General features: G+C 37.1%; 1 protein-coding gene and 1 long non-coding RNA gene across 2 annotated transcripts in view; one reads left to right on the top strand and one right to left on the bottom strand.

Annotated features, from left to right (window-relative positions):
- The window catches only part of LOC134675907 (cuticle protein 7-like), a 78,034-nt gene that overhangs the window by 50,425 nt on the left and 6,066 nt on the right, over positions 1 to 21,543 (top strand). Inside the window, exons 3-4 of the mRNA XM_063534247.1 lie at positions 13,305 to 13,439; positions 16,128 to 16,217. Coding sequence (XP_063390317.1) covers positions 13,305 to 13,439; positions 16,128 to 16,217 — 225 coding nt within the window. The remainder of the gene's footprint in view (positions 1 to 13,304; positions 13,440 to 16,127; positions 16,218 to 21,543) is intronic.
- On the bottom strand, positions 16,386 to 17,544 carry LOC134675962 (uncharacterized). The gene is made up of 2 exons (XR_010099834.1): positions 17,459 to 17,544; positions 16,386 to 16,561 (listed from the first exon to the last, which is right to left on the bottom strand). It is a non-coding gene; the product is annotated as an uncharacterized LOC134675962 (long non-coding RNA).

Genomic DNA, 21,543 nt, shown 5'->3' with positions numbered 1-21,543 from the left:
GCGGGCCGTATTGTTTTTTTTTGCCACAGATTATAAAAAGAACCGTGGGTGTTTTAGCTATATTAGTTATTCTTGGTAAAAAGGTTTAGGATAAAATTAGGCTATTCAATAAGTCACGAAAAGGCAAAAAAATTGAAATAGCCAAAAAATTTCAAAGGATATTTGACGCTATGGACCATAATGTTATATATTTAACAATATGTACAAGTAAACTAAAAGAAAAGAATGAGAAGTAGGTATTTAAGAAAAACTACGAATGTCTCAAGTAATTTTAGTATTACAAGGTTTTTTACAAAATAAAATTTACCCATTCAATTTAGGTAACCTTGCGCCTTGTTTAGGCTAAAACAGTAAAATATGAGACAATATACATTCAAATCAAGTGCATCAGGCCATCTCAAACTTTATAGGTACAGATTTCGCAATAGGCTATCAAAATCTACGCACCTCATATGGAATGGTTGCTTAGACACTGAAGGTTATAAGGGCATCTTAGATATACTGCATGAGCTCCAAATTAAGGTAAAGGGAATATTCATATAACAAAGCGGCCAAGTGCGAGTCGGACTCGCCCATGAAGGGTTCCGTAGCAGCAAGTAACATAATAAAATTGCGGTTTACGATTTATGACGTATTAAAAAAACTAGATCTCGTTCAAACCGATTTTCGGTGGAAGTTTGCATGCTAATGTACATCATATATTTTTTTTCAGTTTTATCATTCTCTTATTTTAGAAGTTACAGGAGGGGGACACACATTTTACCACTTTGGAAGTGTCTCTCGCGCAAACTATTCAGTTTAGAAAAAAATTATATTAGAAACCTCAATATAATTTTTGAAGACCTATCCATAGATATCAGGCATATATCAGACATACTTAAACATATTTATGATATTTGGGAAAATTCTTGTGATGCAATTGGCATATTTTGTGATCTTTCTAAAGCATTTGATTGTGTGGATCATGGAACGCTCATTTTGAAATTAGAACACTATGGTCTGTCAGTAAATGCCCTAAACTTTATGTCTTCTTACCTTAGCAACAGAACACAAACAGTTGTTGTAAACAAAACCCGGTCTAGCGGTACTGTAGTCCAATTAGGAGTGCCACAAGGTTCTATTTTGGGTCCATTCCTGTTTTTGGTTTATATAAATGATTTGCCATGTGTAGTAGAAAATCTTTGTGAAATTGTTCTTTTTGCTGATGACACATCATTACTTTTTAAGGTTGATCGTAAATCTACCGATTACAGTGTAATTAACAGCACACTCGTTAATGTACTAAACTGGTTTACTATGAACAATTTGCTTCTTAATGCTAAGAAAACTAAATGCATTCGATTTTCTTTGCCGAATGTTAAACCAGTCGATACTAAGATACTTTTGAATAATGAATGCTTAGAGATGGTAGATAAAGCACTGTTTCTTGGTTTAACATTGGACAAAAATCTACAATGGAGTCCTCATATAAGAACACTAGCAAACAAATTAAGTTCGGCCGCTTACGCTGTGAGGAGAATTAGACAATTGACTAATGTTGAGACAGCTCGCCTTGTTTATTATAGTTATTTTCATAGTGTAATGTCATATGGTATTCTGGTTTGGGGCAAAGCAGCTGACATACAGACTATATTTGTCTTACAAAAGAGAGCCATTCGTTCTATATATAATTTAAGGGTGCGTGAATCATTAAGAGAACTTTTTAAAGAAATTAATATTTTAACTGTAGCTTCCCAATACATATATGATAGTATTATTTATGTTGTTAAGAATCTAGACTCCTTCACTAAGAATTCTGATGTCCATAACTATAATACTAGAAATAAAAATAAGCTTGCTATCAGAAAGTTTCGTGTTCGTAAAGTACAGAAGTCATTCGTTGGGCAATGCATTCATTTTTATAACAAGTTACCTGAGGATGCTTTAAGATTACCCTTTCCAGCTCTTAAGAATTACTTAAAAAAGTCATTGATGTTGAAGGCTTATTACAGAGTCGAGGACTACTTGACAGACAAACATGCATGGTCCAAACCAGAAACTGTAATAACGACAAGTAGCAATTAAAAACATTGTATTATGTGTAGAGTTAAAGGTGACTCAGCTCAGGTAAGAAAGCACATCAAATTGTATGAAAGCATCTCATAACAATCAGTTAGATTCATATAATATGTATTCTCATTTCTTTTATTGATTTTATTTTCTTTTCCTTTTGTAAGATTTGATTTGTTTTCTGAAAGAGCTACGTATTTGTGATTTCATGTGCATATATGTTTATTTTTTATATCAAATTCTATAAAGTTATGTACTCACTGAGTATAATTGCATGAATTCTATAGTAATTTAAATTGTATTAATTACTCGTAATGCATGTTAATTATAAGATGTAATAATGTTTTGAAAAGATGTGTCCCGCCGAGTTTGTTGCCGGTCCCATATTGGGATACCCTCCTCCAATTGAGGGGGGATTTAAATCTTCTCGGGGCAGAGGTGTACGGTTGGAGCCGGTAAAGGTTTATTTGACGTTCATAAGCGCATTGTAATATGCCTACTTGAATAAACTATTTTTTATCTTTTATCTTTATCTTATCCCACACGTATGGGTTTGATAAAAAAAAATTGAGTTACAGTTCTAAGTATGGGGGACCCTCAAAATTTATTGTTTATTTTCTATTTTTGTGTGAAAATCTTAATGCGGTTCACAGAATACATCGACTTACCAAGTTTCAACAGTATAGGTCTTATAGTTTCGGAAAAAAGTGGCTGTGACATACACGGACAGACAGACAGACAAACGGACAGACATGACGAATCCATAAGGGTTCCGTTTTTTGCCATTTGGCTACGGAACCTTAAAAAAAGCATATATAGGTATAAAGGTCTCATATATGTGTTGTAAATCGGTTGCCAAACTATCACAAAGTTAAAGCATACACATATTTATGGAGCACCATCTACTTAATTTGTTGAGACGAATAAGGTATTGAATAGAATCAGGCGTTACTTTGCGAGGTTAATATGGACTTCCCATATTAACCTCGTTCGCCCATCATACAAAATTATATAATATTTTAAACTTTCGCGTTTTGAATACATATTAACTCACATTATAGACGGGTCTAACGCGAATTATATTCAATTACCTTTATTTACCGACGTTTCGACACAGGTTTCACTGGTCGTGGTCGCGGCTGACTGATTGTCCCAGCAAAATGTCAAAACAGAGATTTTGTGCATCTACCCGACGAAAAGTGTATGGAAAAGTAATATAATTCGCGTTAGACCCGTATATAATGTGAGTTAATATGTATACAAAATTATAGCCAAGGAAATTAGAATCTTGTTGTATTTTCAATTGGGTTCATTTTCATTTGTACGAAAATTTTACGAGACAAATGAAATGCTACCTACTTTCTTAATTTTTCTAAATTTTTAAATTTCTCAATGTACATTAGGAGTGTACATCCTAACCCACTCCCGACGTTGCTTAACTTTGGTCAAAAATCACGTTTGTTGTATGGGGACCCCATTTAAATCTTTATTTTATTCTGTTTTTAGTATTTGTTGTTATAGCGGCAACAGAAATACATCATCTGTGAAAATTTCAACTGTCTAGCTATCACGGTTCGTGAGATACAGCCTGGTGACAGACGGACGGACGGACGGACGGACGGACAGCGAAGTCTTAGTAATAGGGTCCCGTTTTACCCTTATCCCTAAAAATGGAGAAGAATGGATGTGTTTTTATATAACAAAAAAAACCTCCTGTATAATTGATTATCAATGCTACAATCACAGTTATCTATAATTTACTAATCAACCATGATTTGTGTGATGTGAACCAATTTCATCATCACAGCAAAATGGCTGTTACATGAAAATTACCTTATGTAATAGGCTAACTACATTTGACATTGATTTATTGTGCGAACTAAAATATGGTTTTATGCAGCTTTTATAAGCATTTTACATACCTATTTTTATACCACATCGGTGGGAAACAAGCTTATGGTCAGCGTGATGGTAAGCGATTACCATAGCCTATGGACGCCTGGACTTCTGGGGTGTTTCGCGGACGCGGACATTGTCAGCGTCAAATGATGATGGTGATTATTGATAAAAACTATCCTATGTCTTCCCCCGGAGCTCAAACTATCTCTATACCAAACGTCTAAATAGATTCAGTGGTTTAAGCGTGAAGAGGTAACAGACAAACAGAATTCAAGAGTGAACAGGCACCTTCTGGGCGAGCTCGCTCCATTGTAGGCCACGTCTACGCCTCGGCTAGTCTGTGGCCATGAGTAAGCCCATTCATAATAAAAAAATAGTACATTATTGTCGAGGCTCGGAAGTAGCTACTTGCAGGCTGAGGATTCGTTTTAAACGGACGACCTTGGGAGTCCGTTTAATTGAATCCGAAGCCAGCAAGTAGCCTTCCAGCCGAGTCATATATAGTGCTTTTCTCAAAAATGGTGCAAGAAATATAAATATCATAGAAATATTTTACAAAACCAACGTTCTTACGTATATATTTTCACAGAAAAAAGTCCTTGCCGCCTTTTTAGTTTTAAAATAAAAAAATAGAAGTGTATTTTTCTGCCGAAAATACGCCAACCTATTTGAGACAATTAAATAGCCGCGGTACTAATCATCTGTTTGGCTGTTTAATGGGCCTGTGCCTTCATTTAATATGGCCATATCAAATTTTAAAAAGTTTGGAACTCGACAAATAATGGAATTTGTATGCAACATTGCAGTCCCAAAAGCGAGACTGCAATGTTTTTAACTTTTTAATTTTTGAGTGACCATAAACTACGCGCTTCGCGACCTATTTTTTAGACGGCAAAGTCGACCTTGCCGTCCATTTTTGAGAAAAAAATATATATATATATATATATATATATATTGTCATTTAATTTATAATATTAGTAAGGATTTATTTCATACCCACTCTAAGCAAATGTGTCAGCCTGTGTATAGGCTTTTACATCAAAATGGGCACTTAAAAGATATTGACTTTAGCATCGCCAGACATCTTAAATATTATAGCATTAATGTGCAGCGGAGTGGTGTTAACGGAATTGGTATAGATAACTCCAACTGAAAAGGTTATTAACGTAATTAACACTAATTAATCATTAGGGTTAACGAAACGAAATAGGTATCATTTGATATTTACCACTAGCTTTTCGGTGAAGGAAAACATCGTGAGGAAATCTGCATACATCTGCGAAGAAATTCAAAGGTGTATGTGAAGTCCCCAATCCGCATTGGACTAGCGTGGGGACTATAGCCCAAGCCCTCTCGCACATGAGAGGAGGCCTGTGCCCAGCAGTGGGACGTATATAGGCTGAAATTATAATCATTAGGGTTGAATTGTTTATACTAATTCCGTTAACACTCTGCTACACCGAAAATGCTATAAAATTTACGATGTCTGATGATCACAAGGTCGAATCTTCGCACCGAAAAACAACTTAACAATTAGAATACCTACACGATCGAAAACATGTATCATTTAATCAAAAAACAATACCAACGCAACGGCTCCATTTCGAAATAGTGCAACACTGGCCCAATTAGGTCCATTGTTTTTTAATGTGGGATGGGAACTGGCAACACCACAATATGTCATAACGTTTACATTATCTGTGGTCATAGAAGGCTTTTGAAAATTTAGTTTTGTTATATAAATTGTATTGACATCGCTTTATGTCGATGTTAACCTGCTTCTCTCGGAGATAAAATAATTCATTGCGCATGTTATGAAATGTGAGTCTTTTTTAGGATTCCGTAGTCAACTACAAACCCATGTCCATCTGTCTGTCTGTCTGTCTTTCTGGCCGTCCGAAGCTTATTAAGCGAAAGTAATTCAAAATGAATAGGGTTTTTAAAAATAATTTTTTGATACAAATAATGTTTCTGGAAATAATAGTGCGACAGAGACATGTAAAATTTCGAAAACTTCCCACATGTTCGTTTGGGGATCAAAATTTCGATCCTACCAAAATTCCAAGTTTCCTTAACTTCCCATGATTTTTACCAGAAATTTCCGAAATAGTTTCTAACTTTTTAAATCGTCCACAACTTGCACATGGTTTTAACAGCACATAAATATGGATTTTAACACTATAACTCTTGTGAGTTGCTATTTTTAATTATAGCCATTACCTATAGATGGTTTCTACATTTTATTCTCATAATATTAAATTACATAAATTTAAATTAGGTACTAAAAGACATAAAGAGGAATATAAAACTAAAACTAACTACAATTAAAATAACTAAAATTAAAAATACCTATCAAAATTTGGTGCCTTCGGGAGGGTGCCCAATACGCAGGCAGCGTTCCCGCGCTGGATTGCGATGGCAATATTCTGCGCGAGAAAGCTGCCCGCGCGGGGGTCGCCCGTTGCCTCCCTCAGCCTTTTCCCGATTGGTCATCCAAAAGACTCGAGCGTTTTAGCTCTTTTTTAGGGCTCGCCTCATCTATTGACCCCTAAAAGGCTAAAAGCCTATTTCTATTTAATTAGTAAAATACTCGTAGGCTTTAGGCCTTTTAGACGACAAGAGATGAGGCAAGCCCTTAAAACAGAGCTAAGGCACTGGTCCCACCGCGAGCTAGTAAGCTATGAGCTATCGGCTATAAACACGAACAAAAGATAAGCACCCCCGTGTAAATAAAAGAGACACGGCGATATTTATAGTTAGTCGCCCAGCGGTGAGCTATAAATATCGCCGTGTCTCTTTTATTTACACGGGAGTGCTTATCTTTTGTTCGTGTTTATAGCCGATAGCTCATAGCTTACTAGCTCGCGGTGGGACCAGTGCCTAAAAGGCTCGATTCTTTTGGATCACTACTATAGATACCTACGTACCATTAACTCTCAGTTACATTATTTATTTAACAAAACAATATATTGTAAGAAGCATTAAACTGTCTGTAATTTAATATTGCGCGACTCGCCAACGCCACCTTGTGCCCGTAATTGTGGTGTTTAAAGTTCTATTATGTAAAGTTATGACCTTTTATGTAATTTCAATGCTGAGATGTCATGTGTTTTGTGCGATAATACATAGGTTTGTCTGTGGTCTATAATTTTGTTGGTTCTTATGATAGATGCTTTAATAAATTGTGAATTTATTACGAATGATCTTTAATGTATTATTACAGAATTACTTAAGCCGTTTACATATACAGGAAAGATAAGTCGAGCCCTGGAAGGAAACTACCTCAAATCCTTAAGCTGGCTCATTTTACTTAAAAGAGACATTCCTTTATTTTTAAAAAGAAACAAAACTGCATTCAAAGATTTTCTAAAACTCGCTTACCTCGCCCGGGACTCGAACCGACTAAAAATTTCTCCAAGAAACATTAGGTCTTACACTCGTCTGTCGTACAAAATATCCATAAAATCTAATATTTAGTACTTAAGATTTTTTTAGACAAGCCAAATTGAAGAAAAAAAGAATAATACTGTGAACGCAGTTTTGTTTCTTTTAAAAAATAAAGGAATGTCTCCTTTAAGTAAAATGAGCCAGCTTAAGAATTTAAGGTAGTTTCCCTCCAGGGCCCGACTTATCTTTCCACCCTGTATTATGTTAATTTTACAAAGGTTTTACATAGATCACTGAAGAGCTTTTAAACATGGGCAAATGCCATGAAAAAGCAAAAACGCAGTGTGCCTAACGATATCAAACAGTATGCATAACTGAAATTTAATTAATATTAGACTTGATTTCATGTTTTTTTTATTGAACTTTCAAAGGTTTTGGTTGGAGTCTACCCTATGACCTGACCCCTGTATTTTTTTTAACTCGGATATATTATTTTATTAGATAATTTACCTCGTTCGTATGTCAGATAGCTTATTGCATATAACTGTATTGGGTTTTTAAAGCGGTAAGGTCAGATGGGATAAGAAGGACCACAGGGGCAAGACGGACACTTGTAGGGAAATCTCATACTGTTTCTCTTGGCCCGAGAAAAAAAATTTAAACAAAATAAACTACATATGTTGCTCTTACCCCACATGAACTTACCATTTTTTTCCACGTCAATAAAAATCTCATTAAAGCAATAAAAATAGTTAAAAAGTAATTAAATGTCTCAATGAACACAGTTAGCCAATAAACTTTTTCACAACAAAATCGTGGCGCGCGCCTCCCTGCGTTACATCCAGCTTCGCAAACGTGACTCTAGACTTACATTACACTTTTAAAACTACAACGACTTAAATCCGTTACAAAACTGAAGCTAATACCGACCTTAATACTGTAGTCATAAAGTTTACTTTTATAATTTTTAGATGATTTGATTTTGAGTGAACGTTTATTTTGTTCGTTCGTGGTTCTATTTCGAAATTCAAAGTGCAGAGTGAACTATATCTGTATGAACAATACTAAAAGGTGACATGTTTTAATTGCCATATTGAACTTTAAGTCAATAGAATAGATTAAGCTTGAGATAATTATTTGAAATGTACGATTATATTAATTCCATGATTTTCAAATCTAGATGGCATATGTTACCAGTTGTCAAATGTATAGGTTAAACAAAGAAAATATTTTTCACAGGCAAAAGTCGATATACAGGCACCCTACCGTTTTTTTTTTCACCTGGCTCAACCGTGTTATATGTCGTTTCTATTGAAAATTACATAATTTTTAAATATGTAATATAAAAAAATGCTTTTTAATTAAAAAGATCAATATTTTCGAATGCTTTTTGGACTCACAAACGCTTTTCTTACAATTAGGAAAAAGACCCATGGAAGGAATGATAAAAAAAATATGGAGATAAGAAGTGACAAATAGTAGTATAGTCTGACAAAAAAGAATAGAAATTAAAAAGTGGCAATACTGTAGTGTCGTCCCTTTCAAATCAATCTATATAAGAGAACGGGACGACACTACAGTATTGCCACTTTTTAATTTCAAGACATTTGAGGAGTTAACAACAATTGTCTGTAAAATTGACGCCATATTGAATTCACGACCATACCCTTCCGCTTCCTCAGCCCTGAACCCACAGTTATCATGTTGTTCTATCATCTCTGTTATCAGTTACAAACCTAAGGGCACATAGCTAGTGTAGTAAATGCTACGATTCCAACCTAACCTTAAAATTAAATCGGCGGTCACGACGCGTTGAAGGTGTGGCTTACAAGTCACTATTATCATGATTTTGATAGCAAAATCACAAACTTATCATTGTTTAAAGTCAATGTGGCTAATCCCGTCTTAGGGACTATTCCGTCCACTATCCGTTTATCTCGAACAACGAACAAAATTGATAATTTCATCGACAAAGTAGCGATTGCTTTTAGTTTCAGCATTCAGCAATCAAAAGCATATGGTTTTTTTCCTGCTCTGCTGCTTTTATTTTGCTCAGGGCAAGACAAACTGTGTGAGGATTCCATACAAGTGATAGTCTTACCCCGGTGATAGTCTTACCCCACCTTACCTTATTTCAAAAAAGACGTCTTTATCTGCTATATATTTTATTAAAAAAAATATTAAATCTCTTATTGAGATTCTAAAACTATAAATATCTATAACATAATTAAATAACTAACCTATAAAACTTAAAAACTAAATCTAAATTATTATGTTATTTGCCTTTCAGACATTTTATAACAAATAACAAACACAGACATTACTTATGTAAATATCAAGTGATGGACTAAATTTATGGTTTAAGTTACACAAACTTATCATTAAATTAAATTATTAAGACTATTCTTAATTATCAAAAAGATAATGAAACGTCCCAGACCACAGTTATTCAGCCGTCAGACAGAATTAAGATTAAATCAAGGAAGTGCCGCGACCACGAGAGTTGCGTAAACTTTAATTAAATTGTCTATGGTTGTGTGGATGACACGACTTGGTTAGGGTTCCGTACCTAAAACTGACTTACTTACGAGTACTCCGTTGGCTCAGCGACCCAAAATAACGGCTCCTCTACACGATGGGCCAACGCCGGCTTCTCCAAGGGACGCCTTTATGCGTTAGAGGGAGCAAGTGATATTGCCATTCTACCGCATGGCTGCGTCCCTTGGAGTGGCCGGCGTTAGCCCATCGTGTAGAGGAGCCACTAGACTTGGCGTCCGACAAGACAGCGCCACTTTTCTCGGTCCAGTGCGAACTCTCGCCAATTGTTGACTCGGAGTTCGCGCAGGTCCGCCTCCACCATGTCGCACCAGCGATTGGGGCGTCCGATAGGACGTCTTCCTGCTGGACGGCCCAGGTATGCTCTTTTCACGTTCCGATCTTCATCCATTCTCTCAAAGGATAAAAACGGGACCCTATTACTAAGACTCCACTGTCCGTCTGGCTGTCTGTCACCAGGCAGTATCTCATGAACCGTGATAGCTAGACAGTTGAAATTCAAAGATGATGTGTTTCTGTTGCCGCTATAACAACAAATACTGAAAACAGAATAAAATAGATATTTAAGTGGGGCTCCCATACAACAAACGTGATTTTTTGCCGTTATTTCCGTAATGGTACGCAACTCTTCGAGCGCGGGTCCAACTCGCACTTGGCCGGGTTTTTGCAGAAATTTATCTCTGATTCAAAGTTGATGCTCATTCCACAGATACTGATAAGATTACTGAGAATAGGGGTAATAATGACCGTGCTATGCAATCAATTATATTGTAGACAGACGGGCACTAGAAAGTTCATTTTGCGAATTGATAGATGGCCTGTGTCTATCGTATATTTACAAATTTAAAAAATTCACGAATCAAAGATACAATAGTTGGGTGTTTTTCTACTAGTCAAATCAGTTACTTTTTTAGAACTGTCAAAACGATTTGCTAATATGGAATTTATACGAAACTTGTGTTTAAAATAACACCTATATATGTATCTGTGTTTTTCTAATAATTATCTGATGCTTTATTTCATGCATGGTGTGAAATAAATTATTTTTAATACAGTATAATACCCTATTATAAACTTAAATAAACAATAACCATCGATAGTCGGAATAATCGATCGGATCCACCGATTAACAGGCATAATGCCAATGATCATAATCACAACGGATCGCTTTCAAGATACGCTCTGCCGACCGACAGCTACCTTGCTCTGTTTTGTTTTGTAATAACTAGGTAGTTAGGTACTACATGATAGTGATACCTATAATTAACACTACCAGTTTTGCTTAACCGTTTGAGCGTAAATCACAGCGTAAAACGTTTTTGTGCGCGTGAGATATTCGTCGGCGCGACGCCGACGCGCATCTGCATACAATGACTGTACAGACAGCATGGTAAAGGAATTTCAGCTATATTAGGCCTTCTAATAATACTTTTTATTACAATAAACATACTTAATCTACTGTACATGGTATATTAAATAAAACTGATGATGATGATGATAATCCTTCCGGCCGATTTCGACCATGGCGACCACTTCGACTCCTAGTTAGCTTGGCGTTCGTGCGCCTCAAGATGGCTGACATAGCCGATCTTGGAGGTGAACTTCCGCGCACATTGAGGGCACGTGAGAACACCAGCCACATAGTGGTAGTGAATGGAAGCAGGCTGGCGCGCTTTCAGGTCATCGCAAAGTTGACCTCGACGCTAAATAAAACTACAAAGTTACCAACTATACTAAATATTTTGGCTTGTTCAGCATTTCCCCGTTGTGTTGCGATTTGCGATGTTAATACGTTGCGCAAGAAAGCTGCCAGCTCTTCGATCGGCTGAAGTCAACCAGTCTTTTTAATAGCTCTTTGAAAAGTTGTAGAGCATTCGAACCCCGTGGGTTAAGGATCTGGACCCCAAATGGCATGAAAATATACACGAGGACGGAGAAAACCTAAAGGGGCGCCTACTGATTACCAGTTGTACGGCGAACTGGTAAGTGGGCCCCTTAACCTAGGGTGCCGCCGGCAGCGGGGCAAGGCCCAAGCTGCCGGTGGTCAGAGCCGGTGAGTGAGGAACCGACCATACGCGCCGTGTCAAAAATGAACGCCTTCTGCATCTGACCCTTGATCCAACCACCTAGCGAGAGTCTCTCTAGGTGTTGGTCGAGACTCTTCGCTATGAGACCGTTCGCTGACACGACTATAGGAACAATGATCGTCCAGTCAACATCCCACATGGCGGTTATCTCGTGAGCTAAGTCTAGGTATTTGCTGGACTTGTCCTTCTCGGCCTTCACGAGATTCTCATCATGGGGGATGGTGACGTATTAAATTATTATTTCCTTTATTAAATTAGGGATTAGGGTCTTAGGTTAGGATTTTACAATGTGAGTATAAAAGTAAAATATAAAAACACTTGCAAAACATTACAAAAATATATAAACACATTATAAAAAACCTAACCTAGGGTGCCGCCGGCAGCGGGGCAGGGTCCAAGCTGCCGGTGGTCAGGGCCGCAGATTGAGGAATCGACGTCGACGTACTATACGCGCCGTGTCCAAAATTACCGCCTTCTGCATCTTCTTCATCTAAATTGTTATTGTATCTCCGTTTTAAAACTCTCGGGTCTTTCGAGTCCGGTCATTTATAAGGCGTGCGTTTTTTTAAATTGTTATTATTATTAACTTATGAATACCTATCATCGTATCTGCTGTCGCTCCGCTGCACATGCAACAATGCACCGATAGTGCAAGGCCGACCCTCTCGCCGAACCGCGATCAATGTTATCTGTTTGGGGACACTACTGTCTAACAGCATTACTATGTTTATGACAATTCGTCTGTCAATCGGCTTGGTAACTGTCAGTTTTCGTAGATGGCGCCAGCATAGATTGAACCTGTCTCTAGTTTTTTACAAGCTCTAATTTAGTTTCACCTGACCGTTGTCTATCGGTCTGTAATCAAATCTTGCAAGTTAAATTTGACCCACTTCCCGGTTTCCGATTGAGCTGAAATTTTGCATGCATGTATACTTAAATCGGACGACAATGCAATATTATGGTACCATCGAGCTGATCTGATGATGGAGACAGGAGGTGGCCATAGCAACTCTGTGATGAAACAACGCAACCTAATTGTGTTTGGGGATTTTAGAATTGTCTCGATGAGTATTAGTTGTCTGTCGTAAGAAAAGTACAGTCAGCGATAAAAGCTTGTACCAAAAATATATTTTTTGCCAAAAATTTATTTCTATGAGATCTGATGATGAACACAGGAGGTGGCCATAGGAACTCTGTGATAAAACAACGCAACCTTGTGTTTGGGTTTGTTAGAATTATCACGTTAATGTTGAAAGAAAAGTACAGTCAGCGATAAAAGCAAAAAAAATATTTTTTTCAAAAAACTTATTTTGTACGTCTTTTCAGACCCTCTTCACCTGCATGGTGGCGTGCGCCGTGGTGACCCTGGCGAGGGCGGCCAACGAATACCTCCCCCCACAGAAGGGGTACAACTACGAACCCCCCAGCATACCCTTCCCTACCGATAACAATGGAAACAAGGTAAGATAGAAACTTGGTCAACATTTTAACAAAACTTACGTGAGACACAGACATTTGGTCAACATTGCCAGCTATGCCAACATTGCCTGGTTTAATCCGTTCAAGAAATTTATAATACTCCCAGCACATTCCTATACCAAATCAAAATTATTCACCGAACATTCTTATCGTACGTGGTACGTCTTAAAACGTCGTCATTGGCAAAATCCCTCCTGCCAAAACAAGAGGGAAAGCCATTAAAAAAAAAGAAATTTACGGTACGGTACCGTAATTACCGTATCAAACGATTGACTTTTGATTTTATGTATACCGCACTTATATTTATAAGAGCCACTTGCACCATGCCACTAACCCGGATTAACCGGTTAAACCTGGAGTTAATGGTAACTTCATGGAGTTAATGGTAAATCGTAATCATGGGATTACCAGTACAATTTGACACTGGGTTAACGGTTTAACCGGTTAACTCCGGGTTAACGAGATGGTGCAAGTGGGGCTAAATCCTGACTTAAACTTCAATAACGAACGATTGCACTATTAATACTATTATGCACTTAGACAGTTCAAATACCTCATGCTAGGATTCAAACTTTGCATGCATCATTCCCAACGAAAAGGCACCATAGCTCAGCGTTTACAGCATTATTGCCAAATGATTCAATACAAATGCAACGCAGTCGAGTTCACAAACATCTTTACAAGCCAACGTTCCAAAAATATATTTACACGCCTCTAAAGGCCAGTCCGGACGGGAACAATTTTTCGTCAATCTATTTAAATTGTCTGATTGAATAAGGTGGTGCCATGGTGGTGCGTACTCAAACGCCAATTTAACTCGCCAATTATGACCGATATTACCGATAAAATGGAGGTGAACGCAAGAATATCAATTTGTGACGCGTTTGGGGGTATTTTTTTAATTTAGACCGGTCAAATGTCACTATAAATCTAAAATTGGTGACTAAAATGGAGATTGACGTCAATTTCTTTTCTGATCAAATCGGTCGACTTGATCATCCCGTCTGCACTGGCCAAAAGACAACTGTCAGTAAAGTGTTTGTGAACTCTACCGTACTAATGTCCCTTTTCCATGAGAACCGCACAAATAACTCAGAACCTCGTCCTCGGCGATCTTTATAGTGTTAACCTTTAACGTAAGTATAGACTAAACTGCACGGCATCTAAATAACGTTAAGGTAAGGTAACTATACTATTAGAGATTCGTTTTCACGGACGCTGCGCTGGCGCTGGGCCGGTGGGGTTTTAACTAACCGTAGTTTAATTGTCGTTACAACGAGTAAATGTGCGATTGGGGTTCAAATCCAGGGCAAGAATCCCGTGTATTCACTTTAGTAGTTTGTGCTTAAAATAAATTCAGTTGCCTGGTAGAGAATGCCTTATGGCATTATGTCCGCCATTTGTACTTTTTTGTATTGTGCAATAAATATAGCTTAAATAAATAAATATTTTAACAAAAGGAAAGTTACATTTCTTTAGATTTAGGTACTTAACTATTTATAGACAAAATTAAACTGTTAGATACAATAGTGTCTAACAGTTAGACAATTAATTGTTCTTATTTATATATAACAATTTAGCGAAGAGTCAAAGTTTTCTATTTCAGACAATAAAAATCTAAATTAGTTATTAGGTACCTAAATAATCATGATGTTTTTCGGATTATTATAAAACCGTACCTCAATTAAAAATAAAAGTTAAATTAAGCCTCGGTTAACGCAGTTCACTTTGTCTTAACAGTATTTTGGGGTTCAAGGCTGTTTATTGTTTATAATAATTGTTATAAGCGTAGGAGGTCCGTTATTTTTATTGTTATGAGAATGTTAGCCCATAATAATGGGATTGTAAAACAAATGTTTACTATCGTATGATTACATAGATTACCCATGGACACGGTGAAATTACCTATGTAAATGCGGTCTAATACGTCCATTTTTTTTCAAACAATAATACACAATTACATATTATGTTATCGTCAAAGCCGCCATTGCTTTTAGTTTCAGTAGTCAAAAGTAGGTTAATACCGGGTGTGGCCTGTACCACGAGCAAATAATTTAAACATAGATTGTACTCCTCTAACGGTGACACATTTGCTCAACAACTTTAAAAATTATGAAGTATTTAGACTTCCTATTTTTCATACAAAATAAATATTATCTTCAATGGACGCCAACGCCACGCCATATCATTGTGATTGACGTTGCTTGTCACGCCTTTAACATAACAAAATTTGCAATACATTGCGTCTTAGAACAAACTTTAAAGTGTATTAAAAATCAAACCACAAGTTATTTTTAAAAGTCGCTGAACAAATGTTTGTCAGTATGAGGAGTACAGCCTACAGTTTAATTTTTTGCTCATATTACAGGCCACACCCGGTATAAGTACCTAAGGAAAAATAGCTTGTGTAGGAAATTTCGTACAGATTAATTTGGCCGCATTGGCCTTTAAAATATTATATTCTGTCGCTTGACTCGCTTGCAAAATCATTACAGATTAGCTTAGTGCCACTTGCACCATCCCACTAACCCGGGGTTAACCGGTTGAACCTGGAGTTACCATGGTTACCAGTACAATTTGACACAATTCGCTCGCAGACGTGTCTGCTTGATTAAAATTTAGTTTAGATATAATATTATTTATTTAATAATAAATGTACGTTTGTTCCAGGCTCCCGGCCCCTTTAGGCCTCCGCCCCCAACCCGCGGGCCCGCGTACGTGCCCCCTCCCCAGCAGCCGAACCCTCCGCCGTCGCATGATGTAAGTGCTACCTTTTTTATTTGGGCAAAGTTGGGAACGGTTGGCAAAGTTGTGAAAGTTGGGCCCTAGAATTTAACTAGATTTTAGGTACAATATATGTATATTGTTGTTTCGGTTATTGTGGTTCAGATAACAATTAGTTCAGGAACTAGAAATAAACGCTCGTAATAAAATAAAACAAAATATTTTTATTTATTTTCGCGCATCATCTATAAAATGGTCGGGAAAGTAGGAGCCTTGGGGGCTGAAGTATTTCTTAGTGGACACGGTGGCGTCATCATCGTCCTCCTTAGCCGGGTCTTGGTTTTGACCACCACCATCTACCTTGTTTTCATCTGAATTGCCTGGAAACGATCATATTTCAGTAGAGTTAGACCAAGATAACTTGACGGCACAGACTTTTAGTGAAGTGAATGAGTGTTAGTGAAGAAAGTGTATCTGTAACTACTTTTAAGTTATTTCGTTTTTACTGAAGTGTGACGCGGTGGGCAAAGTTATGTAAAAGGGCAAAGTTTTATGCTTTTTCGTCGATTTTGATGGCATATTGCACACACATTGGACTTTGACATTGGACTGCGATTGTTTGAAGTGTTGTACGTCATAATTTTGTAGAAGTTTGACGTTTAAAATAACACTTGCACAGTCTGGATTATCAAAATCCCTGCAAAGTTATCTTGGTCAAACTCTAACAAAGTTAAGGTTAAAGTTGTTTATTATGGTACTTCACTCGCTTGGGTAAATTAATGAATCCCTGTTTCTTTGTGACATTAATGTAGGTAAAAATTGATTGTCTGAAAAACGCCAAATTTTTGAGCATTTTTAGAAAAAATGTAGGTAAATTTTGAATCGTTATTAAATGGACCAAAGTCACTTTTGTTTGGTTTAGTTAGATTTTAAAACGAAACTAATTCAACATTTTCTAATACCATTGATTCAAATTTGATTGCCAAATTTTCGTGTATAGTGGATCTTGTACCGCTCTCTCTCTTCCTTCCTTACCGTACCCGACAATGGCGATTCCATCAACAATTCTTATCCGGATTATGAAATGCCCTCGCAAAACCAAACTTTATCTTAAAGATGCGGTGCGCAATGGAGTTGTCTAGTCGAGTTGCGGGTGTACGTGTAGAAGGGCTTAGGTCGCGTCTTGTGGATATGACGCTTAGCATCTAGGTCTTCCTGACGCTGCTGCTCAAATTGATCTACTTTCTTATTAACACTGGAACGCCATTCCGACTTACCGCTATCAGTGGTAGCATTAGTAACATCGCCATCGTTGTCATCCGGTGCCGGGCTTTCGTCTTGATCGCCACCGATGTCAAGGTCAACATATACTCCCACTGCAGAAGTGGCTTCATCATCAGACTATAAATCATACATATGATTATAACTTACTGCTAGTGGTAGCATCAGTAGCATCGCCATTACTATCCGGTGCCGGGCTTTCGTCTTGATCGCCACCGATGTCAGGGGCACAATCTACTTCCACGGGAGAAGTGGCTTCATCATCAGACTATAAATCATATATATGATTATAACTTACCGCTAGTGGTAGGATCAGTAGCATTGCCATTGTTATCCGGTGCCGGGCTTTCGTCTTGATCGCTACCGATGTCAAGATCACCATCTACTACCGGAGAAGTGGCTTCATCATCAGAGTCTAAATCATACCATATGATTATAACTTACCGCTAGTGGTAGGATCAGTAGCATCGCCATTGTCATCCGGTGCCGGGGTTTCGTCTTGATCGCTATCATTGTCATCCGGTGCCGGGCTTTCGTCTTGATCGCCATCGATGTCAGGCTCAGGGGTAGTATCATCTTCTGTAAGTTGAGCTTCATCGTCGGATTCTAAAAGTACAACAGTTCTGTAGTGCTTTACACTTTAGACATATAGTCAGTCCATGAAAAGGCTGTAGCGGATTTGATAGCCCACGTCCAACGTTTCTTGGTCCAACTTTACCGATCTTCTTCTTTCTCCGTGCCTTTTCACATTTCATTGGGGGTTGGTTCTCCTTTTTTTCCGCCATTCGCCTCTGTCACAACGCTACCCTCCTAAGCTAAAAAGCGGTATTTGCATTTAGTTTTCTTTGAAAATTGTACGTCCTTTTAGCTTAGGAAGGCATCATGGGTCAGCTGGAATTTCCTCTGATAGTCTTTGAAGGTTTCTCTAGGTTGCTTTTGGACGTCCTTTAGGTTGTTTGCCTATGACATATACCGATATAGTGCATAATTGTTTTCCATCGTGTTTTCTCGGGAACGTTCCCATTTGTCAAGCTATTTCAGTCAATGTCAGTACTTTTTGTACAGAGACTGACTGAAATAGCAAGACATGTTCGTACGTTTCCGTGAAAATAAGACGGAAAATAATTATGCACTACATCTGTATTACACTTTTTATAAAAGACAATTCACCGTCGTGTCTAAAAAAATATTTCGAAAAGAAATAAAACTATGAAAACGGATTATGAAAAATAAACTTACTTGGAACGTTATTTAAGTCCACTGAAAAATACAGTAAAAGTATTACTATTTTCTATTTTCATAAAAGTTTCTTTAAATTTATTGCTATTCTACATTTTGAGTGAAAAATACGGTGACGTTGACATGTAAATAATAATGACTAATACTACACATATACAAGGATATAATTAACATTAATTTCACTATTAAGCTTAAATCTAAATAGTTATTTATGATACAAGTGCGAATTTCGCAACGAGTGGCGAGTAACGACGGGTTGCGAATTACCTATTGGCACGTGTATCGTACATCGTTTTACGGTACATATGGCCCTTTAATTTTTTAACGTAGTTACTTAATGTGCCTATTATAGCACAGGGTGTCGTAATGTGGCACCAGATGTACTGTAATATAAATAAATAAATGTACCAAGCATGCTGCTGATGTTGCCTCGCTGTATGGTATTTAAATGCACTAAGTATGTCCGGACCTGGATACGGACAGACAGACAGACAGACAGACACCGACAGAGCTACTTTCATGTTTATCCTCCTAAGACCCAACATATTAAGTTTAATTTTTATTTTTATTTGAACCTTATTCTACAAGTAAATTAGAACGAATTTCGTTTGTTTTAAAATGCAATGAAACAAAAGAAATGCTACTTTATTTGATTCATGAAAGGTTCAATTTAGATTGCACGGATATGAATGTACTGAATGTATTGAATTGTAATGTACATTTAGTCTCAGGAGGTTAAAATATTAATACAATATAGATTTCTTACGGGGAATCGGCTGATTGGTGGTACATTTAGTAGATTTCCCTTTATTCAGCAGTTGCGGAGCAGTTGCGACCTGCCCTATAAGCCGCTCAGGTTTTCCAGAACCTTCTGTAACAAAGATAATGCATTTAGGGTTATATTTCATTGGCCGGTAGGCCCCGCGTGCGGGGTGCGGGAGATTTCCATACCGCATCCCATAGAGCCCGCAATCGGGGAACTGTTTCTATTAGTCGATAAGGCCCGCGTGCGGGGTGCGAGTGATTTCCAAAAGGGTCTCTATTGTTTCCCAAATAGTTTTAAGTCATAATGTATTGTTTGTCCGAATTTTCGTTAGTCATAATTGGTTTTTCTCAGAAACGCGTAACTTTTCAGGATTGCCATAAAACAAACCTAACCTAACCGGACCTATCTACAGATTAACCTTACGAAAATCCTGAAAAGTTAACGGTTTCAGTTTTATGACTAACGATAATATGACAAACACTACATTATGACTTAAAACTTTATGGGAAACAAAGGGACCCCTTTCCAAAACGTATGCCACATTCATTCTCAGAGTATGGTCATACATGACAAAATCACCCTGGATATAAAATAAAGGACTATTTCAGATATTAATTAGTATATTAACTGCTGTTTATTAACAGTTTCTGTATGTAAATTTTTTCTTTATACATTTTGCCCTTATGGGCAAAGTTGTATGGTTTCACGTTAATGTATAATTGTACAAACATTTCTTTAAAAAATATATAAATTTAATATATATGTATGTCATTGTAAGGTACAAACCATTAACCTACCTAATATCCCTCTTTAAGGTAAGAAACATTGATTTAGGTACAAATATAAAAGGAATATGTACCGACATTATAATCTAAAATCTACTTTACTTAAAAAATAGAATTATATCGGGGCGCCTAGCCAAGATGCCAATCGTTTGCGCCGTAGCGAACGAAACGCTAATGTCTCTCTTTCGCACACTTACTTATACATGTATATGGAAGAGTGATAGAGAGACATTACCAGTAGTACAATTGGCATGTAGGCTAGCCCTCAGGACTAATAATAACGTAACATAACACAAAGACAAAAATTTCAGACCCTTTTGATGACAGTTTGTTGGTTATCTTAAAATACTTACTTACCTATTTTTGACCATCTCGGCGAGTGGTAACTTAGCTTATCTGTACAAGTTTGGGCAGAAACAAATAAATTCTAATTGAATTGATATTGGGGTTTCAAAATTCAATGTTTTATATAATTCCTAATAAAATATTACCGGCCAAAACTCATCTAAGTTCTTGTTGAATACAAAATCAATTTTGATTGAGTTACGTCATCGAAATGTTTTTAAATTGGAAACTTACTGAAAGTATAGTCACTATATAGTTGGCCTGTCAGAGAAAATAGAAAAAACTCACAAATCCATATTTTTAAGACAAAAAGCCGTATATCGTTAGTTCATTGTGAAACTTGTGCATATACGACTTTTTAACTTAATACAATTAATAAGCATAATAATATCAATAATTGCAAATACCTATTAAATTTTTTTATTGCTTCCTTGACCATCTTATACACTTCCACAAACTGTCATGTATGAAAAACCGATTTTTTTTGCCACGGCGTGCGTATAGTTCCATAATACTGTTAGTTAAGTAAGTACCTACTTATAAAATAAAATATAATTAAATTATTAACTGTACCCGCGGTTCCGCTCGCGTACAATAAGGCGTATCCAGATTAGTCAATTTTTCGCCAATCTGATTCAATTGCCCGATCAAATCAGAATGTACGGACGCAAATACCAATTTGGCTCGCCGAATTCAACCACCGATAATGACCGATATTACCGATAAAATGAGGTGCCAACGCAAGAATACCAATGTGAGGCCAGTATTTTCGTTCTGGGGCATTTTTTCAATATAGAGGGCTCTAATATCACCATAAATCTAAAATTGGAGATTTTTTTTTTTTATTATGCATGGGTTTACTCATGGCCACAGACTAGCCGAGGCGTAGACGTGGCCTACGATGGAGCGAGCTCGCCCAGAAGGTGCCTGTTCACTCTTGATTTGA

Source organism: Cydia fagiglandana, chromosome 23 (genome assembly GCF_963556715.1).
Source record: "Cydia fagiglandana chromosome 23, ilCydFagi1.1, whole genome shotgun sequence".
Lineage (NCBI taxonomy): Eukaryota > Metazoa > Arthropoda > Insecta > Lepidoptera > Tortricidae > Cydia > Cydia fagiglandana.
Note: the sequence above shows the minus strand (reverse complement) of the source record. Positions and strands in the feature narration are given on the sequence as shown.